Raw genomic sequence first — 22,444 nt, 5'->3', positions numbered from 1 at the left:
TTGCTAAGTTCCCTCATGATGAGCGATTTGTAGGTTTGGTAGTCCAACCTATACCAGTTCCCAGTCTTGTCGGCGGGTATGATAAGACTATCATCGTTCCTAAGTGAATGCAGGAAATCTTTAAGGCTCCTTAAGTGGGTGTTTGATGTAACACATGTCCTTGTGGAAGTTGTTGTGCGCGGCTGAAGAAGGCCACAGACATACATTATGCATTGTTATAAATCTGTCTAATAAAGGCCTGAAACATATGTACCGCTGAATCCTTGGCATCATGTTTTTATTTTGATCAATATATATATATAATATATATATATATATATATGGCTCAGTGGTTAGAGCGTCGAGCTTACGATCGTGAGGTTGTGAGCTCGAATCCCGGACCGGGCTGCATGTTGTGTTCTTGAGCAAAGCACTTTATTTCACGTTGCTCCAGTTCACTCAGCTGTAGAAATGAGTTGCGACGTCACTGGTGCCAAGCTGTATCGACCTTTGTCTTTCCCTGGATAACACTGGTGGCGTGGAGAGGGGAGGCTGGTATGCATGGGCGACTGCTGGTCTTCCATAAACAACCTTGCCCGGACTTGTGTCTAGGAGTGTAACTTTCTAGGTGCAATCCCATGGTCATTCGTGACCGAAGGGGGTCTTTACCCTTTATATATACATATATACATGATTCTACATTGAGAGAAGAACGAGATGGACGCTTCATTTTTATGCTGTTGCCGCATTACGTCGTACGCGAATGAGAGGATTTGCATCCCCAACCAAGAATTTTTGATGTAATACATGTCCTTGAAGAAGTAGTTGTGCGCGGCTGAAAAAGGCCACAGACGCACATTATGCATTGTTATAAATCCGTCTAATAAAGGCCCGAAATATATGTACCGCTGAATCCTTGGCATCATGTTTTTATTTTGCTTAATTTATATATACATATATATATACGACGGGCTTCTTTCAGTTTCCGTCTACCAAATCCACTCACAAGGCTCTGGTCGGCCCGAGGCTATAGTAGAAGATACTAGCCCAAGTGCCACGCAGTGGGACTGAACACAGAATCATGTGGTTGGTAAGCAAACTACTTACCACACAGCCACTCTTGCGCCTACGGGTCGTTAATGAACTTTTGGAAAGCACTCCAATGACAGTGAAGGCGCGTGGCCAAATGTTTAAAGTGCTTGTTCCCATCACTGAAGATCGTAGTTTCGACTCCTGGACATCTCATTCCACTTTAATCCAGTCCACTCAGCTAAAAATGGTCTGGCATCCCGTTCAGGGGTGGATAGAGTGATCTCGGTCATTTTCACGCCTTGCAAACCGGATAGCTTATCCTACGAATCATAGGACTCGAGATAGTCATATCCGTGGGGACTTCATTAGTTAATTCCTTAATTACTGCACCAGTGACCACTTACTCACACCTTCTTTCTTCCCCTTCTCTCTCTTTTAAATCTTGTGTGACGGTTAACATTTAAATTTTTATAATTGTATCTTTACAGGCTTTTGGACAAACTTTCATTCAAGACGACCAGTTTCATTCTTTAGTCGGGGCATTTGCGTCCCTGTGTAATGCGGGTGGCCGTATCCTCTGGGGTGCCATAGCTGATAAAACTTCGTTCAGGGTAAGCTATCACGGACGCGCTCGATATACATGTCTATAAATTTTTTATGTTTAAGCCCAGCAAAGTTGCAGGATGGTTTCATGCAAAATCAGACCTTCCTAAGCAGAAAATATCATTAAACAATTTAAGCCATACAGACAGAGCTGTTTTGCACAAGCGATGCGCAGGTTTACACTCGGTTATGCAGAAAGGTTGCCCAGTCGTAGAAAAGGGCACGAAGGATCAGTCCTGTCGTTTAAATTTGGTTCAACTCTCTGCTTAAAGACGCCTGTCTTTACATGAAACCTCTCGTATCTATCATTAGCCAAATCATGGTTTGAAGATTGAATAAAATATCTTGTAAAATATTTCTATCTATCAGACATTTTTATCTATAGGCGTAGGAGTGACTGTGTGGTAAGTAGCTTGCTTACCATCCACATGGTTCCGGTTTCAGTCCCACTGCGTGGCACCTTGGGCAAATGTCTTCTACTATAGCCTCAGGCCGACCAAAGCATTGTGAATGAATTTGGTAGACGGAAACTGAAAGAAGCCCGTCGTATATATATATATGTGTGTGGTGTGTGTGTGTGTGTTTGTGTGTGTATGTATGACCATGTGTGTATATGTATATATATATATATTTATATAAATATCTAAATATATATCAATCTATGTGTGCGTGTGTGTATGTATGTATTTATGTATTTATGTATGTATGTATGTATGAATGTGTGTGTTTGTATATGTTTGTGTGTCAGTATTTGTCCCCCCCAACATCGCTTGACAACCGATGCTGGTGTGTTTAAGTCCCCGTAACATAGCGATTCGGCAAAAGCGACCGATAGAATAAGTTCCAGTCTTACAAAGAATAAGTCCCGGGTCGATTTCCTCGACTAAAAGGCGGTGCTCCAGCATGGACACAGTCAAATGACTGAAACAAGTAAAAGAGTAAAAGAGACAAGTGCTTAAGAACCACCAGAATGCTGTCATTGTTGTCTGCAGCTTTGATAATAGTAATTTGTAGGCTATACAACCGTTCTTCTTCCGTGCTCTTTCAGATCGCCCAGTTGGCTATCACCACGTCGCTCACTTGTCTGTTTACAACGTTCATACTCACGGAATATGCTGGGAAACCACTTTTCTTTATCTGGGTTTGTTTGATTTTCCTCACCTTCTCTGGATCTTTCTCGACATTTCCGTCTTACACGATGCGCTGTTTCGGGGAACGGTATTATGCGATAAACTACGGACTACTCTTCACGTCTCAGGTAAAAGTTTCAATACAATAATAATGATGATGATGATGATGATTACAATAATAATAACAATAATAATAATAATATGATGATGATTACAATAATAATAATAATAATAATAATAATGATGATGATGATGATAATAATAATTATAATAATGATGATGATGATGATGATAATTCCAATACGCACGCCGGGCGAAATGCTTAGCAGTATTTCGTCTGCGGCTACGTTCTGAGTTCAAATTCCGCCGAGGTCGACTTTGCCTTTCATCCTTTCAGGGTCGATAAATTAAGTACCAGTTACGCACTGGGGTTGATATAATCGACTTAATCCGTTTGTCTGTCCTTGTTTGTCCTCTCTGTGTTTAGCTCCTTGTGGGTAGTAAAGAAATAGGTATTTCGTCTGCCGCTACGATCTGAGTTCAAATTCCACTGAGGTCGACTTTGCCTTTCATCCTTTCGAGGTCGATAAATTAAGTACCAGTTGCGTACTGGGGTCGATGTAATCGACTTAATCCATTTGTCTGTCCTTGCTTGTCCTCTCTGTGTTTAGCCCCTTGTGGGTAGTAAAGAAATAGGAATTCAAAAGGGTGCTCGAGGTTGTTGTTGGGAAGATGGTGGATAATCTTGTGGATGTCTACCAAGTCAGTTGCCGAATGTCTGAGTTTTAATGTGTCCCTGCCCAGGGAAGCAAGACGTGCAGAATATGGTAGATGTCTGCCGGCGGGTATTTCGGTTTGTTGCACGTTTCTGTTCAGTTTCCAGGAGATTGATATGCTGATCAAGATAGAGGTTCCAGATTGGTGTGTGACCGCACTATAGTCATATACACTTTGAATTGATAGCTGGAGACCGGCTGACAAAGAACTTACTGAATGATGCTAAGACATCCTCGGCCCCCTCGATAATCTTAGAGATGGAGTTTGTCCAGCGCAGATCGCTTTTGATTACAATATCCATGTCACGCTCTTCTTTCAGTTATAGCATTTCAACAACTCCTGAGTTACCTCCCTTCCCATTTCCGTTGGAGTTCTATCTTGGAAGGGTCATTTCGCCAATAATAATAATAACACACGCACAGATCCAATTCCACTTCTTTGTCGTTAGTAAATTGGGATCTTTTTGCTTTGACCGGCAGATTTTTAAAATAATTTCTTGGTAACTAAAAAATTTTAAAATTCGTATACTGGTAGACTGTTTATAAAATATCTTTTTCTCTTGGGTTTCTTGAGAAAATTCTGTAGTTTGTTGTTTAATTTCTTGCATTTCGGCATTTAAAAATCTGTCGGTCAAAGCGAAAAGATCCGTAAATTGGTTAAATATCTTATCAACTAGCAAATTGATTGTTTGTTTAACGCGTTGGTTAAACAATCGATCGGTTGTTTGTTAGTCGAAGTTCTTTCATCGTTGTTCGCGATCGATCGTTTAACCAACACATTAAACAAACGGTCGATTTGTTAGTCAGTTAAATATTCAGCCAATTGACGAACAATAAAGAAGTAGAATTGGATCAGTGCGTGTGTTATTGGCAAAATGACTTTCCTGCGACACAAAATTTGTTTTCAACACGTATTCTTATCAAGAACTAGCAGTATCGCCCGGCGTTGCTCGAGTTTGTTTCGATCCTTTAGAATTAGAATTTTTGAAAAGTAAAAATTTTGCATTATGTAGCTTGTTATTCTCGTGCTTGTATTTATTTTACCGATTCCAAATGGATGAGAGGTGAAGCCAGTTTTAGTGGAATTTCAACAAAATGATGTAAGAATGGCATCATTCAAAACAAGAATGGATTATTTCTGTTATTGCATGGTGTTTTTATACATAAAGATTTTTAACAAACACTGGCAGTATTGCCCGGCGTTGCTCGGGTTTGTTTCCACCCTTTAGAATTGGAATTTTTGAAAAATTCTCTTTAAGTGAACATTTTTCTGGTTGAAATACACCAAAAAATGACGACACAGCAGTCAAAAAATCGTAAAAAATAGGGATTTTCATAGAAAAAAAAGCACCTTTTTGATGTAAATAATTTTTGGTGTTAACATGGTCCGATTTGAATTTTTTCTTCTACGGAAGAGCAAGCCTTCTTCTATCATACTCTCAATTTTGGTCAACTTGCGCTGCAGGGTCTCGGAGGAGATAGTGTTAGTTGAAGGCTACCAAACCTGCCATACACAGACATCTTCAGCTTTATATGTAGTGAGATTATGCAAACCGACTTCAAACAACTTTTGAGTTGCTTCCCTTGAAATATTTAAGGGAAGCAACTCTGGAAGATTTCTTGCCTTGTAATTAATCATTTATTTTCTAAAAAAAAATTTTCGGAGTCCATTCTCATTTACCGTTTTCTTTTCTTGAAAATCTATTTTCCAGGCCATGACAGCGATTATTGGATCACTACTCTCAGAAACTCTCCTTCCGTTAATCGGTTGGATGGGTTTATTTTTCGTTGCAGCAGTGATATCGGCATGTGGTAGGTATCGAATCTCTCTCTCTCTCTCCCTACTAATATTTATTGGCACAGCTAATACGGTTTACAAAAGACGTGGCGTTCGAATCCTGCCCACGGTGTTAAACTTTTCCAGTCTTCTCCCTCTCATCGATCGCAGTGTTTCACTGGTACTTCTTTTATCGATCCCGAAAGGATGAAAAGCAAAGTCGACTCCGAGAGTATGAAAGTCAAAGTCGTCTCAGGACGTAAAGACGGACGAAATACTGCGCTAACGATTCTGCCAGCTTGCCGCCTTAATAATAATAACTATTATTATTATTACATCAACTCTAGGCACAAGGCCTTGAACATTTTTCAGGGAAGGGGGATAGTCGATTACATCGACCCCAGTGCTCAACTGGTACTTATTTTATCAACCGCTGAAAGGGAACCAGCCTTGCATCACCCTTTCACGCATATATTGTTGTGATGCATTGTGCCTGGCGTACCGTTATCAGACGGGTATATTAGGCTTTCATCGCATGCACTGTTCTGTTACTCAATAATAATAGTAATAATAATAATAATAATAATGATAATGATAATAATAATAAAAATAATAATAATGATAATGACAATAATAATAATAATAATTATGAAAAATGGACTACAGAAAATATTCTGGCCAATTCCACAGATTTGCTTGTCAGTTGTTTGACTTAAACTAGTTGAGCCTGTCCCTTGGTGGCTGACAATATGTGCATCTCTGATCGCAAGCAGAAGTAGTGGGGGAGCATCATAGCCATGTGTTGAGAAGTATTTTTTCACGTTTGAATAATTTACCTTTGGAAACATGGGTGTTTCGTTCAACATCCTTAAACAATCCCTATTCAGGAACCTTTTGAGCGGGATGGGTTACTCAACCAGAAGAAAATTCTAACTGGGCCCCACCTGCAAGGTCATGCGCTGTTTATCTTGATATAAAATCACCATGTCGCGCACATATGGTTGTGATGCATGTGCCTAGTGAACCCTTATCAGATGGGTAGTTGTGATGGGTATACTGAGCTTCGTATATTTTACCCCAATGTCACTTTGATGGCATGCACTGCTCTTTCACTCAGCAACAACAACAACAACAATAATAATAATAATAATAATTTCGATTAATTCTCAGGAAAAACATTGATCTTCCATCTTGCGACTAATTCTCCACTTCATTGTACAGTTACAATAGGATACAATGAGACAGTGCACCTTCGCAGAGAAGCGAGATGTGATCAGCGGGGTCGCAAATGAAAAGCTGAGCTGGGTTAGGACACTTACTAATGGCTCCGACATTCAACTATTAATCATTCTGTAATTAATCTGTGGTCATCTGCTATTATTTAGTCTTAGGTCATTTTTGATCCAGGAAACCTAAGATTGACGACGTTCCAATTATTACACTTCGTCGTCTTCTATTCTAAGACTAAATTATTTCGAAGACAGTAGTGTGTGGCTTGAGAGGATGTTGGTAACTCTTCTTAGCAACTGAGTGACCGTGAAGAGGGTCCATCGATGCATTATAGTGTAAATAACCTTTTGTTAAATATGGCTCCCTATTCTTACTTCGTGTCACTTTTAAAATTAATATTTTCCTTGTTATTTCAGCAATAGTCATAGCATATAAATTTAAAGAAACGCCTTCATAGAACAAGAAAAGGAAGCAGCAACAATTACTACAATAACTGCAATCACTACTACAACAAAAGTAGAGAATTTTTCGTATTTTATATAATTTTTATACAATATTTTTTCGGATTTTTTATAAAAAAATGATAAATTACTTTTCTTTATTTTATTCGTTTTCGTCTTTTCTATAACCTTTCCAGACATCCATTCTTAACTCAAACACAAACATTACTGACTGTACTCTAACTGAAACTCAAACATCTATTTGAACTCAGGACGTAAAGACAGATGAAATACTGTTTCGCATTTTGCCTGGCATGCTAACATTTCTGCCAGCTCGACACCTTTTTGATAAGACAATATTAACTTTATATAAGGCGGCGAGCTGGCACACTCGTTAGCTCACTGGTAAAAATGCTTAACAGCATTTCATCCACTTTTACTTTCTGAGTTCAAATTCCGCCGAAATCGACTTAGCCTTTCATTCTTTTGGAGTCGATAAAATAAGTACCAGTTGAATTATGGGGTTGATATAACTGACTTAGACCATCACACGAAATTGCTGGCCTTGTGCCAAAAGTTGAAACGAATATTACCTTTACCAATATTGTTTACCTTTTTCTATTTGGATGTACATGGATGAGGATGCAAACATCACTCCTGATGCTTCCTTAAATGAATCTTTCAGAAAATTCCTTTGTTAATACTTCAGCAACTGTTTATACATCAGAATTCTTACACTAAGTTTTGTTATTGAATCCTAAAAGAATATTTATTTGAACTTGAATCAGACATACATGGTACTAAGGTCTTTCCTTTGGTAATTCTTTGTAACGATAACTTGGGTTTATTAGCATGAACCAAAGGTTTTGATGGTCTTTGAATAATTAGCCTCAGAGGATTTGAAGAGAATCAGAAGAATGCTTCTTCCTAAAAGCCTGAAGTTATCATTTTCAAAAATTGAAGAGTGAGTCCTACATGAAATTTAGCTTTATTTAGAAAAAAAAAAATCGTTGGATATTTTGATTGTTTTTCGATAAAGAGATTAAAAGAGTGGTTGATGTGTCAGCTGAATTTATTGGAGATGGTAAAGAATTCAGAAAATGGCACTGATATATTTCTTAGTATACAAAACCAAATCTGATTATTCGACTTTATTCAAGAAAATGTTACAATGTAAGTTCTTTCTGAAATTCTGGAAACAAGAGATTTTATATGCCAGTCATCCATGTTGACAATAAGATCTCTGAGTGTGATCTAGTTTATTTAGATTTCAAATAAAAGATGAATTCCAAATTTCGATGGCATATTTTACAGGATCCCTTTAAAAACAATTTCAGAATTTGTATTATAAGATATTTTAGTTTTAAATGGTTAGAAATAATTTTTTCATATTTCAAAATCCATTTTTCTAGATCAACAGCCTTTGTACATCTCAGGCTAGAAATGCATTATTCAGCCTTATTTGCATAAAATTTTAATGCTGTTGGTTTGGTAACTGATGTCATGTTACTGGTATAAATGGTAAAAAGAATTGGATCCAAAAGTATGATTTAAGGGACATCATTCTGACTGGAAGGATTGGAAACAGTAGCATAACCAGATTCTAAAGTTAGCAGGAGCAAGCATACAAGAGAAGGCACCATGACATATACCAAACAATTTTTAACTCAATTCTCTTCTATTGCACAAAATACTTCATTAGTTACTGTTTGTTCCTTCTCGAGCCATGCCTGGCTCATAAGGGCCGGTTTCCCAGTTTCCTTGGCGTATAGGTGAACTGCAAGATGCAGGAGGAAAGAATGAGAAAAAGTTGTGGTGAAAGAATCAGCAGAAGTTTACCATTAACTTCTGCCAGAGCCGTGTGGAGCTTAGGTGTTTCGCTCATAAACACACACATCACCCAGTCTGAGATTTGAACTCGCGATCCCTCGACCGCTAATCCGCTACTCTAACCACTAGGCCATGTGTTATAATATATGTAATTGCATTCTGCATTCATTAATTTCGTGTTTCAGTAACAATGCCATTTTGTATGAACCTTCCAACTACAGATTTAGGTGTGACAGGAAAAAGATGAAACTCCACAGGATCATCCAGTGTCGAGAGGTTATGACGTCAGGGTTTGTTTGGGTTCTTCAGATGTCAGCAGCCACCAACACATCACAAGAGATTGAGGGGACAATTCAATGAAAAAGTGCAAATGGGATTAGAGAAAAATTGGGCTTAAGAGGCATCAGGGGTTATGTTCAAGAAAGAAGACTGCACTGGTGTGGACATGTGATACTTATGAATGAAGGCAGCTGTATAAAGACATGCCAATTGTTAAATGTTGGTGGGTTTTGAGGAAAAAGAAAACATATAGACATAGACTCATACACACACATGCATGTACATATGCACACACACACACACATATATATACATACATATATACACACATACATATACATACACACAGATAATCTCAGAAGACTAGCGATATTTATTGACTTTAGAAGTAATATATTTATTTCTTCAATGGATCTCATTTTTGATAAAATGATACAGATTAAATTTTCACTTGATATCTGTTCACGTGTTTCTCCATTCATTACCATTATCATTATTAATATTATTTTTATCATTATTTTTTTTTTTTTTCACTTTGTAACAATTCCATTTTCTCCTGTTAATATTTTACAATGTCAATAATATTGTTTCTTTATAAACTAATCTATTTTGATAACCAATAATTCACATTCTTTGTTTATTAGAAACTTAGAATAAAATAAAGCAATTCGTCTCTCAGTCTTTTGTGGGTTTTTAATCCATTAATTTGCTAAAATACAAATATATAATTATATTCAAGGAAACTTCAAAAATTAATTTCCAATCCAGTTTTATATTGAGACAAACTTTACTACATTGTTGTTTAATTGTGGAAATAACTTCTTGGACATTTTTCTTTTAATAAATTCAATTCACTCTTTCTTTTTCTGTAATATTTCCTTAGCAACAAGAGCCATTTCTGGTTGTGCTAAGGTAAAATTCTTGTAATTCTGGCTAAACTGGCTGCTTATATTTCTTCCATTCTGACAGCTTTGTTTCCCATGCACGTCTCAATGAATGTCTAAATTTTCCTTATCGGAATCGAATATATTGGTTCCTGCATAAAAAGAGAAATGTACTTTATACATTCAATGCCATACATCAAGAACAGACAATCAATAATAATGGTAGTGACGCCAAGTATACAGAATTAACCGCCACTTTTTTTTTACCATATTTTTTTTTACCCAATTTTTTTTGACCATATTTTCTTCTACATTTTTTTACCATATTTTTTAAACCATATTTTTGTTCAAATTCACTGATTTTGTGTCAATTAATTTTTAAAATAATGAAGAATTTAGCTAAATAGTTTTGCCTTGAATAAGCTGTGGTTTGGAACATAAATCAAAATGAAATTTTGATGGACGTTTTTACTTTAGACGACTTTAAAATGGAAAATTTGTATCATAGAAGAAGGGGTCAATCTTAGGTTGGGATCAAAAAGGTGAAAGCAGAAGACTAAACCAAGTTTTCTTTTTATTGTTCTAAGATTCAATTTCTTGAGATCCTTGGGAAGCAGACATACCTTTGTGACTCCTAAAAAAAAGTGGCAAATGCCAAGAAAGTACTAGATGTTTAGGAGTTGTTGGGTTGGGTTTTCTCAAGAATAAAATATTCCAACCAAGTACAACGCTGTATTTGTTGGCATAAAAGATGCATGCATATATTAGATGCACCACAATTTCAGCAACACAGATTCAAGAAAAAAAAAATGCTTTTAATACATTATAGCATGTAGTAGAGGATCAAATTCACAAGAAGGACCCTGGATGATTCTTTTGATAGTTAAAAAAAAAATTCTTACATGTCATCAAATATGGTTCTTATATATTTAAAGTATTTTGGAAACAAAAAATCTCTGTATTAAATCTATCCCTATCTATCTAGGTTGTCCCTCAGGATGCCCTAAAACTATTTCCACACATTTTCCCCACTCATCTTGATCTTCCGTAATGGTCCTCAGTCCCTGTACCCTTTCCATACCAGTATCCTCCAGCAAGTTGTCGATATAGGTCATCTTCCTCTTTCCTCTCCTGGTTCTTCCTTCCGTCGGTTGCCAGAGCATTAGCTCATTAGCAATTTCATTGGTGAGTCTGATGCAGTGTCCAGCTAGCCTCGTCCTTCTATGCTGTATCTTCAATATTACTTTTGGTAGTCCCTGGTATTATCAGTGATCAGAAACCTTATTGATGTTGTGCCAAGGTCCAATATAATTTCTTTACTTAACCCTATAATGCTGTGTTCCCGGCAGAGCAGAAATAGCCTAAATGTGATATTTAATGGAATCTCGTTAAAGCGGTAATGAACAACACACACAAAAGGAAACAAAATACTAAAAATAGACAACCAATCGTGTCACGATTTTGTAGTCAACGGTGATTATGACTCATTCTTAATGGTGTCCCCCGAGCTGTTTACTTTTGTTTTTATTTAAAAGAATATGAATTTTTGCAATGAAACAAGTGTACGATGAACCTAGCACTTTGTCTGGTAAACAAGCAAGGTCTCGACTTCTTCGGTTGAAGAGATTATCAATGGTATTCATTCTTTGGAGGAGGAGTTTACCTTTACACAAATGAGAATGATTTGGACAATCAAACTGGTGAAAGCCTATCAGGACAATTAACCCTTGAGGACAATTATCCCCCCACGACAACTATGGCCTTGGACAATTACCCCACCCCTTAGTTAATTACCACCTCCCCAACAAAACTCCTTGTAACACCAAAGATGAACTGAAAGCAAGGATTATGGCAGCATTCACCAACTTAAACAAGGAGACCATCGAGAAGAATTGCAGGAGATTCCAAAGTTGTCTGGAGGCCGTGGTTGAAGCCAATGGCGATTTTATTGAATAAATTTACTCATTTGTATTTCAAGATACTTTTTATGTAATTTTGGAAAATATATCTGTTAAAACGAGGTGTCAGTGTCATTTTAATTTTTGCGTAATTTAAATGACAGTTTGTTCACCACACCCTGTACATCTGTCTAACTTTCTCTGTATGTGTGTTTGTGTGTGTGTGTTTTGTCCCTCAGCACTGCTTGTGAACAAGCGTGGGTATGTGGTGTGTTTACGTCCCCTGTAACTTGGTGGTTCAGTAAAAACAGACCAACAGAGTAAGAACAAGCTTTCAAAAAATGGAACCAGTAGGGTTGATTCAATCGGCTAAAATTATTCAAAGTGGTGCTCCAGCATGGCCAGAGTCTAAAGACTGAAACAAGTAAAAGATAAAAAAAAATGTAAGATTCTATACACACACACACACACATCTACCTCCGTGTATGTATGTCTAATTATATATACATACATACATATACGTCAGATATGAAATCAATCATATATACACACACAAACTGCTCTCACTGCACTTGAATTCACCCATTAATAATATTTTTACAATCTCAATAACATAAACACTAAACACACTCACATTTCTCTCTTGCCCACACATTCTCTCTCACGTACACACATACATACACACACATGCACATACTCATATCTCAATGCAGCATAATCTTAAGTGTGTGTTAGTATGAACCAAAATATATGAAAGAAAATGGGTGTGGTTGTTTGGTTCACAGCCGTTTAGGTTTTAGTCAATTAACGAATATAACTGACATCAATAACAACAACAACAAAGTCATCATCACCATTTCTACAAATATGTCAAGGTCACTCAATCAATTTGCTAAAAATAGCAACCAAAATGTCTGTTTTAACAAGCAGTCTCAGCAACGGTTTTGTTTGTCAGTGCCTTTAGCAGGGTCCACTCAGTTATAACCATCTGGACAGATTACCAGTCACCAAGGTTCTGTAATACTGACCACCTCCTCCTCTAAGTCACAAAAAACAAAACAAACAATCCCACCTCCCTCAGCTACCCTCCTCTCATACATGTTATTATTTAATGTAGTTATCTGACATCGTCTTTATGTTATTGTGAAGGCACATGGCTCAGTGGTTAGAGTGTCGAGCTTACGATCGTGAGGTTGTGAGTTCGATTCCCGGACCGGGCTGCGTGTTGTGTTCTTGAGCAAGACACTTTATTTCACGTTGCTCCAGTTCGCTCAGCTGTAGAAATGAGTTGTGACATCACTGGTGCCAAGCTGAATCAGCCCCTTTGCCTTTCCCTTGGATAACATCGGTGCCATAGAGAGGGGAGGCTGGTATGCATGGGCAACTGCTGGTCTTCCATAAACAACCTTGCCCGGACTTGTGCCTGGGAGGGTAACTTTCTAGGTGCAATCTCTGTAAAGTGGTTGGCATTAGGAAGGACGTGCAACTGTAGAAACCATGCCAAAACGTACCTCAGTGGTGTCGGTGCCATGTAAAAAAAACACCCAGTTCATTCTGTAAAGTGGTCGGTGTTACAAAGGGCTTCCAGTCATAGAAACCAGGTAAAGACAGATAGTGGAGCATGGCGCAACCCTCTGGCTTGTCACCTCCAATCAAACTGTCCAACCCCAAGACAGACTTATGATGATGATGATGAGTGTTACGTTAGAGGTTTTCACAAAGGTCAGTCACTGGTTTCGCTGCATTTTTGATTGAGAGTAACATGGAGTGTACATACAAGCTGGGTAACACGAATATCATACAGACTGTTAATATATGAAAGCCTGATTCTTACACAGTTCCTTGCTAACATTTACATCTTTTGACAATATGCATTGGTGAACAACATCAACAACAACAACAGTGGAGGCACAATGGCCCAATGGTTAGGGCAGTGGACTCGCGGTCGGAGGATTGTGGTTTCGATTCCCAGACCATGTGTGTGTTTATTGAGCGAAAACACCTAAAGCTCCACGAGGCTCTGGCAGGGTGTGGTGGTGACCCCTGTTGTACTCTTTCGCTCCAACTTTCTCTCACTCTTTCTTCCTGTTTCTTGTCCCCGACTTCCTACGCAACCGCTGAGCCTGGATACGCGTTCATCCATCCGTCGATGCTCTCGGTGTCAGGGGTTGACCTGCTTTCTCTTCTGCGGGTCTTACAAATAGCAAAGGACCATGTTTCGGACTTCTCCCACTATGGATGAAGACCGCTTCTCTCAACAAACAAACAGACAAACAATAACAGCAACAGTTTATATTCACTTTCTCTGATAACTTGGGTCTGAATCATTTCTAATATGGAGTTAATGCTTTTCTGGATGAAATTTTTGTTCTATTTTTTGGAAAGGTTTCTACACCTTGGTGCCCTTCTTGACATCAAACTTTTACAGAGTATACTGTATGTGTTTAAATATGGCACTAGCACTAAAGATGTCGCCAAGTCTTCGACAGGACCAAAAGTTCTCTGATTTTATGTCACAGTTTGGCAGCAAGTTCACAAAATGGACTCAGTGCATTTTATCACAGCACCAGCATTAGTAGGGTGGCCTTGTATACCACCACATCAAAGTTTCTTTACTACTCATTGTCTTTCTTTAAAGTAACATGAGCAAGGGTTAGTTGCAGTCAAATGTCCCTAAAAAATCACACCTTATTGCTTTAAAATAAACAATGCACAGAAGCCAATGCGTTGCCAGGAATCAAACTCACGACTTTACAGTCGTGAGCCGAATGCCCTAACCACAAAGCCACGTGCCTTTACTATTACCTGATAATTAACCGACAAACACACAGACGTGATTAAAGCTGTCCATGAATAGCCAAAGAGATAAATCTTGCCAAAAACCAAACAACATATTTCCTACTCAAAAGAATTTGATCTGATGAAGTTTTGATTTCAAAACATTTACAGACAACTCATTGTGTTGCTATTTTCATTGCAACATTCAAAGCTTTTCCTTGGTCACTCGGCCCTCTACTAAATGCGTTTATAATAAATGCTTACATTTAAACCTATGGCAGGAGCCATACCAACGTATTTATAACTAATAATTTCAGCTGCTTGAGATTTCTTCAAAATTTTATCTCACACATTTGGTAGATGTTTCAGCTTCAGTAAAAATTCCAATAGATTAACCAATGATTAATGGATGACCAGAGTATTCTTTGATCAACATTTTTTTTTTTTTGAAAGCATTCACTCTTTACAAAGTCCTTAAACCACTGAAAACATAAGAGCTCCAATATAAAATGGATGCTAGACAGAAGTCAATAGGTGACAATGTACATTAAACTTAAAAGACTGGAAAACTTAAAAGAGGAAAACAAGACTATGGAAGTGAATTCCAAAGTTTAGAGATGTGAAGGGAGAAACTGGTTCTGTAAAGTGCTTTACGACACTTAGGAGGTTGTACAGTATATTGATGAGAACTGGACGCAAGTCTAGTTGGCTGCTGATAAGTTCTTAAAGGAGGAACCAGAGAAGAGAGGTCAGCTGAACAATGTCCATGGAAATACTTATAGAAAAGAGACAAGGAAGCAACATGACGATGATGAGTGATTTCAAACCCAATTGAAGACTATTTGAAGGGGAATGCTCCAATCCATTTAGAGGAGAATCATCACTTCATAAATAGTGTTTGGCTTGCAGACCATGTTGAGTATAAAATCCTGGCTATTGCAATCGGTGAATTTGTGAAATGATTATAATAAAGTTAACAGTTCTCTTTACTATCACAATGTTTACTTGGGTACAGATTAAGACGCTTACCGAGGCTTCTTGTTTCGTATTTGATTCCATTAATAAGAGATTTCAGAGATTACAACAGTGCTTAAGGTGATTCGGTCATGCGGTCCGGTGTCCAGAGGGTGAGCTGATTTGCGATGTCCTCCTCCCACCTCCACTTCCCAACTGGCGCAAACGCTCGGGTGGGCAGCTGAAGACCTGAGCAACAATGATAAAGGAGGACCTCTCCGAACTCTCAGGTCCGCAGGTTGTCGGTCTGCGCAGATGGAACCGCAAATGGCTTGCTATCTCTAGTGACCTCGCACAGGACCGTCCGGGCATGGGCCACCATGGTTCGTGATGCCATCAGGACCAGAGAAGAAGCCGGCTCAAGTACAAGTAAGTCAAAAAGAGACATACAGCAGATCAGTTAATTACAGACTTTCTATTTTACACATTTTTATATCATCATCATCATCATCGTTTAACGTCTGTTTTCCATGCTAGCATGGGTTGGATGGTTCGACTGGGGTCTGAGAAGCCAGGAGGCTGCACCAGGCTCCAGTCTGATCTGGCAGTGTTTCTACAGCTGGATGCCCTTCCTAACGCCAACCACTCCGTGAGTGTAGTGGGTGCTTTTTATGTTCCACCAGCACAGGAGCCAGATGAGGCTGGCAAAGGGCCATGATCGGTTGGTGCTTTTACGTGTCACCGACACAGACGCCAGCCAGGCGGCACTGGCAACTGCCACGTTCGGACGGTGCTTTTAACGTATCATCAGCACGGGTATCTTAACTACAATTTCCATTTGATTTTCATTTTGATTTTGGTGTTAACGTACTTGACTCAATAGGTCTCCTCAAGAACAGCGGGTCACTCTACAATCCAAGGTCAGCACAGCAGGCCATCCTGCGAGCCATGGACTCACTTCTTTTGTCAATTAATTGAAAGAAACCTCTGCTTCCATTTTCTACATCTCACATTCTCTCAACCTGGCTTTATTTGCAGGAAAATACAATTTAATGCCTAAAACTTATCCACCAACTGTAGACTGATTGACTATTTACTTTTACAACTATAGAAAAATTGAGACAGTTACCTAACAACTGTTGCTAGACTGAATTACTTAACAACTGTAGAATTTATGGGATAATATTTTTACAATTGTAGCTAGTCTGGGACGGTTACCTAACAACTAAAGTTAGAGAGAGTTACCAAACAACTGTAGATTTACTGGAACTTAGTAACTGTAGCCTGACATCGTTTTGTTTTTATAATGTAGGCAGAATATGAAAATACAGCAGCCATGACCATTTTCAGGGCCACTTTGACTGGTGGGAAGAAGTTCTTAGACCAAAGATATGGCCTGAATGCTTGCAACAGTGTGAACAGAGCCAAAGGCACCAAGGGACCAGGTGGTGATGTTAAAAGGGGACGTTCTCATAATTTTCTGTCTACCAAATTTCATTCATAAGGCATTGGTAACCTTGAGGTTATTGTAGAAGGTACATAGGATAAAAGTACTGCACAGTGAGATTGAACTCAAAACCAGAGAGTTGCAAAGCTGACTTCTTAACCACTCAGCCATTCCTGCACTTGAGACAGATACCTAACAAGTGTAGCTTGACTTGAAGACCTACCTGGCAACTAGCAGTCTGAACTTGTTCCCCCTGCATGGGGACTGAGACTGATCACAGCCGGTTGGATGAAAGATCTACCATCTACCTGTTGTAAAGCATCGAAAGAGAAAGCAGTCAGTCATTGGAAGCTCATTAAATTCAAAGACCAAATTATAAGTGAAATGCTATTTTCTTTAGAAGAAACATTGAAATGAAAAAGGCGAGAAAAAAAAAATAGTTGGGTAAAATTTTAAAACAGGGAGTTTGAGGTTCAAACACAACAAAAGAAATAAAATAAAATTTTTTCTCTTTTCTTTGTTTTTTTTTCTTTTCTACTTACCATTAATAATAAATGCATCTGAAGATTGTCTGGATCTTCTTGGTCAATGACCATTGCTTTTATCAATGTCCACACTGAATTTTGTACTAACTGGCCATTGATTAAATGCGTCAAAAGGGTCAGTCTGGGTCTGAGAGTATTCAGCAGGATTGTGGCTGGGAGAGAAAAATGGATCTGATGGTACATTGCCAGAGTGTCCACTGTTTCGACTAAGGGTTGTAAAAGGGTCATTTTCAATGTTAGTTGTTTGACTGTTGTATGTGAAAGGATCAGTCTCTGGAAGTGACCTTTCGGTATTTTTTGTCGAAGGGAAAAACTGAGTCACTTGAGTATTGTTTTGTGTTAGATTAACATTCGTTTGTATCACAAAAGGGTCAACTGGAGACTTCTCAGTTTGTAGTTTGAGGTGGAGGGGAACAACAAAAGGATCAGATAAGTCATTTTTAAGTTCGCTACAGAATGATCCAGAAATGTTTGTGTTTGTCTGGTTATGGTTTGATTGTGGCTTTGTGCAAGGATGGACACAAAATGGATCCACACTGTTGAACCCTAGTTGGCTGGATTTATTATGGATTTGAGCTGATGTTGAGCTACAAACAGATTCTACAGACTGGGAGATTGTCTGAGGAGTCTGTTTTGAACGTTTGTCAACTATTTTGGTGTAGGGGCCACTGAAAGGATCTGGTGATGAAGAGTTCCTTACTGAAGGACTGGTATTAACTTTAGACATGAAAGGGTTATTGTTGGGCCAACCACTGTCATGGGAACTAGCAGTACCAAGGGCAGTCTGTGATGAATTTGATGCAAATACATCACGGCCGCCACTTGAAAAACTTTGGTTACTAAAAGGTGAGCTTGAATTGTCATTTTCAGTAAATGCAGACCAAGGAGGGGGTGAACAGTTGCTGTTGCCAGTGGCAACACTAAGAGGAGATGAGACAGATGACCCTCGGTCAGTAAACTTTGTTGTATTAACTTTGGTGTCAGCAAGTTTTGTCATTGGAAGACTATTGGTAGACACATCTGAGTCTTGCAGTGATGTAAAAGAACAATCTGAAATGGCTCCATGGGCCAAAACTGTCCCTTCCAGGGAAACAACAGATGACACTGGAGAGTTGGATTTGCCCATACTTTGTAAGCTTGAACTGGAAGAAAGGGTACGTTTTGGACGAACAGGAAGTGGAGGAGGTTTGGCAGTTCTTGTAATATCTGATGTCCTTGGACGAGGTGGGGGTGCTGGTGCTTGGTTGGGTTCGAAATTAAGGGAAGCACCTGTTGGTAATGGAGGAGGTGGCACAGTTGGGGAAGGGAGGTTAAATTCATCATCAGATATGGTCCAGTGGTCATCTGGAAAGGGCGAAATGCTACACACAGACTCTGACCCCGAGTTGTGACCAGAAGCAACAGCAGCAAGAAGATGGGAAGGGAGTTGCGGAGGAGGATGAGAGGGGGGGTTGTTAAAGTCAACATCTGAAAGTTTGAGTTTTGTCATTGCATAGGTAACCTCCGTGGGGTTATTGCCACTGAAGCTGAAAATACTGGGAGAATCAGAATGGGACCGGTCGTTAGAAACATTAGAAGATTGGGGATCAGAACCAGGAAAAGAAGCAGCAGAAACTGAGGGTTGATCAAATTTGGTGGGTTCAGGAAAGCACGCGGGATCAGTTAACAAGTTTTCAGCTGGAAGGGCTGAGGTTATTGAATATTCACTTGCCTGGTCAGTATTTGATGGGGTAGCATCTTGCTCTGATTGCTGCTGTTGTTGCTGCTGCTGGGTTGGGAGAGGATTTTCAGTTTTAGGATTCTGAACATTTATTTCTTTACATTTAATACTTTCTTCAAGCAATTCACTTAATTTTTTGCTTGGTGGTGGTTCCAACTTTGGAAATAACTCTGCTGGCTTCTTGTGGTGCTGATTGCTGCCAAAATTGCAGAGATCCTGGAAAAGCTTGTCAGGCTGAGGAACTGGATTGGTACCAGTGTCTGTTGGTGGTTTATTATTTGCAGAAGTGGAACCACTTTCCAGTTTTTCATTACTCTGCTGAGAGAAGACGCTAGTGAAAGAACTGTCCAAAGATATAGCATCGAATTTACTCGGGGTGCTTCTCTGACTGCTGTCAGGAGACGAGAGGGGCAGAAAAGCTGGCTGTGTCCCCTCTGGGAATGCAGCAAATGATTGTTGTTGCCCAACGGGAAATCCAGAAACCGGGGTTGGTGGTTGAACAGGGAATGCAGCTGAAAAAGCATTCCCTGCCACAGGTTGTGCGGGGTCAGGAGGGAATGCAGCAAATGGCTGCTGGGCAGCAAAATTTGCAGCAGCGTTTTGGGTTGCAACTGGAAACGTGTTACCACGTGGTGGCTTCATCACTGGAAATGCAGCAAAAGGTACAGTATTGTCTGTAGTTGGTGGTGTGGTAGCAGTAGAGGCTGCGAAGGGTGTTTGGCTGGGCACTTGTGCAGGTACAGCGGAAACAAACAGCTTATCTCCGAATGGATCTGTAACAATGGGTAGAGAGCAGGTCATACTGGTTGGCATCTGCAACGGTACAGCGTAGAAGATTAATAAGATTGGGATAATGACAAAACGATAATTAGGATGATTAGCAAAAGAAGAAATAACAACGATGGTGGAAACAGACAAAAGCTGCAGAAAGAAGACTTAGATCTGTGCTTTTTCTACATTTTGGCTGAGTACACTCTAGACTTCTTCAGGAGTCTCGTGTTGAACTTGGTTGTTTTATCACAAAATACAGAGGATGGAATGAGAACAGTGTACCCCAGTGGATCAAAAAATGGGTTAGGTTTGAAATTCCAACCAAATTCAATCCAAGACACCTGAAGAAAGCTAGAGTGTACAACAAATGAAATGTAATGAAAATAACAATCTAGATGAGGATGCTAGTTTGACTAATATAAAGAGTATACAAAAATTCCCTAACTTGAAAAACAGGTAGGGGTCAGCAGCAGGAAGAGCATCGCACCCTATAAATAATGCCTTGATAATATGTACTGGTCCTGAAGGCGGCGAACTGGCAGAAATGTTAGCACACTGGGCGAAATGCTTAGCGGTATTTTGTTTGTCTTTACTTTCTGAGTTCAAATTCTGCTGAGGTTGACTTTGCCTTTCATCCTTTTGGGATCAATAAATTAAGTACCAATTGTGTGTAGAGGTTGATCTAATTGACTGGCCAAATCCCCCAAAATTTCGGACCTTGTGCCTAGAGTAGAAAAAATGATTACTATTTAGGGTGGTGAGCCGGCAGAAATGTTAGCATGCTGGGGAAAATACTTTGCAGTATTTCGCCTGTCTTTACATTCTGAGTTCAAATTCCACCAAGGTCGACTTTGCCTTTCATCTTTTCGGGTTTGATAAAGTAAGTACCAGTTACATACAGGGGTCGATCTACATGACTGGCCCTTCCCCCAAAATTTCAGGCCATGTGCCTAGAGTAGAAAAGAATATGTACTGATCCTAACAATGCTAGAACGATAAAACAGATTGATTGAGAGTGGTAGAGGTGATGGGGAGTGGGATGAGAAGTGACTCAGAGTTGCATCCCTCATACCTGATGACACTGAGTTTATTGTCTTCTGCTAAATCAATTTCTAATTATCAACATCCTCAGTGGACTAGCATCCTATCTATTAGATCAATATACCTTTTACACACGTCATGGTAAAATGAGATAATTTCTGATTCATCATCACTGTTGTCATCATCATCATCATTGTCATCAATGAAACAGGTTGGACAGTTTGACAGGAGCTGGCCAACTGGAGACCTACAGCAGGCTCTGATTGTCTACCATGGCATGGTTTCTATGGCTGGATGCCCTTCCTAATGCCAACCACTTCATAGGGTGCATTGAGTGCTTATACGTGACACCAGCATGGGTGTGTTTTAAGTGGTAGCAGCACAAGTACTTTTTATGTAGCACCAGCACTTGCAAGCCCACAATACAAGGACCTTTTGGCTGACAAAAGGGGTGAGAGACTTGGCTGCAAAGGACATGCCTTTATGTATGGATGGACACAATTTTACTTAGCTTGATGTATTCTCAAGCATGGCAACCCCCTGGAGGCCTTGGTTTGGTTCATCATCATCATCATCATCGTTTAACGTTTGCTTTCCATGCTGGCATGGGTTGGACGGTTTGACTGGGGTCTGGGAAGCCAGGAGGCTGCACCAGGCCCAGTCTGATCTGCTTTTTATGTGCCACCGGCACAGGTGCCAGGTGAGGCTGATGCTTTTTATGTGCCAGGAAACTGTAGGAAAGAGATGGAGAAGAAACAAAGAGAAACAAGTGAGTATAAATTGTTGTTTTGTACTTACCTCAGGTGGGGTTGTCGCTGGATCAGTTGGTTTTGGAACTGCTGGGTTAACAGTCATTGGAACTGCTGGGTTAGCAGCCATTGGAACTGCCGGGTTAGCAGTCATTGGAACTGCTGGGTTAACAGTTAACGGAACTGAAACAGGAAACGGCTGAGCAGGAACATTGGAAGACACTGCAGAGGGAAAGGCACTGGACGCTGGAAATAGGTTGGCCGCAAGACTACATTGACCAGGTGGTAAAGCTGCCGGTGCCTGTGGCATAGCGCTGCCGATGGGAACGCGAGGTGAAGCCGGCGGAGGAGGGAGCAACACTACAGGAGCAGCAGCAGCGGCAGCAGCAATCGATGCAGATGCATTCCCGATGCACTGTTTTGAATTGTTTATGTTCCACGGATCAGCAGTTGTGTCCCCTGTTGTCACCTGCCCAAAGGGAAAGTCATCGAAGCTCTCCAAAGCAGTACCCATTGAGTCCATTCCCTGTTAATTAGATTAAGGATTAATTAAATTAACAATAACAGTTTAGCACAAAATT

General features: G+C 39.6%; 2 protein-coding genes across 11 annotated transcripts in view; one reads left to right on the top strand and one right to left on the bottom strand.

Moving 5' to 3' along the window:
* The window catches only part of LOC115210561 (oxalate:formate antiporter-like), a 22,924-nt gene extending 15,814 nt beyond the window's left edge, over positions 1 to 7,110 (top strand). The window contains exons 5-8 of the mRNA XM_036502643.1: positions 1,484 to 1,622; positions 2,663 to 2,872; positions 5,233 to 5,332; positions 6,944 to 7,110. Coding sequence (XP_036358536.1) covers positions 1,484 to 1,622; positions 2,663 to 2,872; positions 5,233 to 5,332; positions 6,944 to 6,984 — 490 coding nt within the window. The 3' untranslated portion in view covers positions 6,985 to 7,110. The remainder of the gene's footprint in view (positions 1 to 1,483; positions 1,623 to 2,662; positions 2,873 to 5,232; positions 5,333 to 6,943) is intronic.
* A 2,441-nt stretch (positions 7,111 to 9,551) lies between these two features.
* LOC115210395 (disabled homolog 1) overlaps positions 9,552 to 22,444 on the bottom strand; it is a 172,906-nt gene continuing 160,013 nt past the window's right edge. For 7 of the 10 annotated variants that reach the window (XM_036502364.1, XM_036502366.1, XM_036502363.1 and 4 more), the window contains 3 exons: positions 21,913 to 22,389; positions 17,580 to 20,115; positions 9,552 to 10,112 (listed from right to left, as the gene is read on the bottom strand). In XM_036502364.1, coding sequence (XP_036358257.1) covers positions 17,623 to 20,115; positions 21,913 to 22,389 — 2,970 coding nt within the window. In that variant the 3' untranslated portion in view covers positions 9,552 to 10,112; positions 17,580 to 17,622. Of the gene's footprint in view, positions 10,113 to 17,260; positions 17,346 to 17,579; positions 20,116 to 21,912; positions 22,390 to 22,444 lie in introns of all 10 variants that reach the window. The other 3 variants (XR_004998836.1, XM_029778984.2, XM_029778987.2) reach the window with 3 other exon arrangements.

The sequence above is a fragment of the Octopus sinensis genome, linkage group LG4, assembly GCF_006345805.1.
Source record: "Octopus sinensis linkage group LG4, ASM634580v1, whole genome shotgun sequence".
Classification (NCBI taxonomy): Eukaryota; Metazoa; Mollusca; class Cephalopoda; order Octopoda; family Octopodidae; genus Octopus; species Octopus sinensis.
Note: the sequence above shows the minus strand (reverse complement) of the source record. Positions and strands in the feature narration are given on the sequence as shown.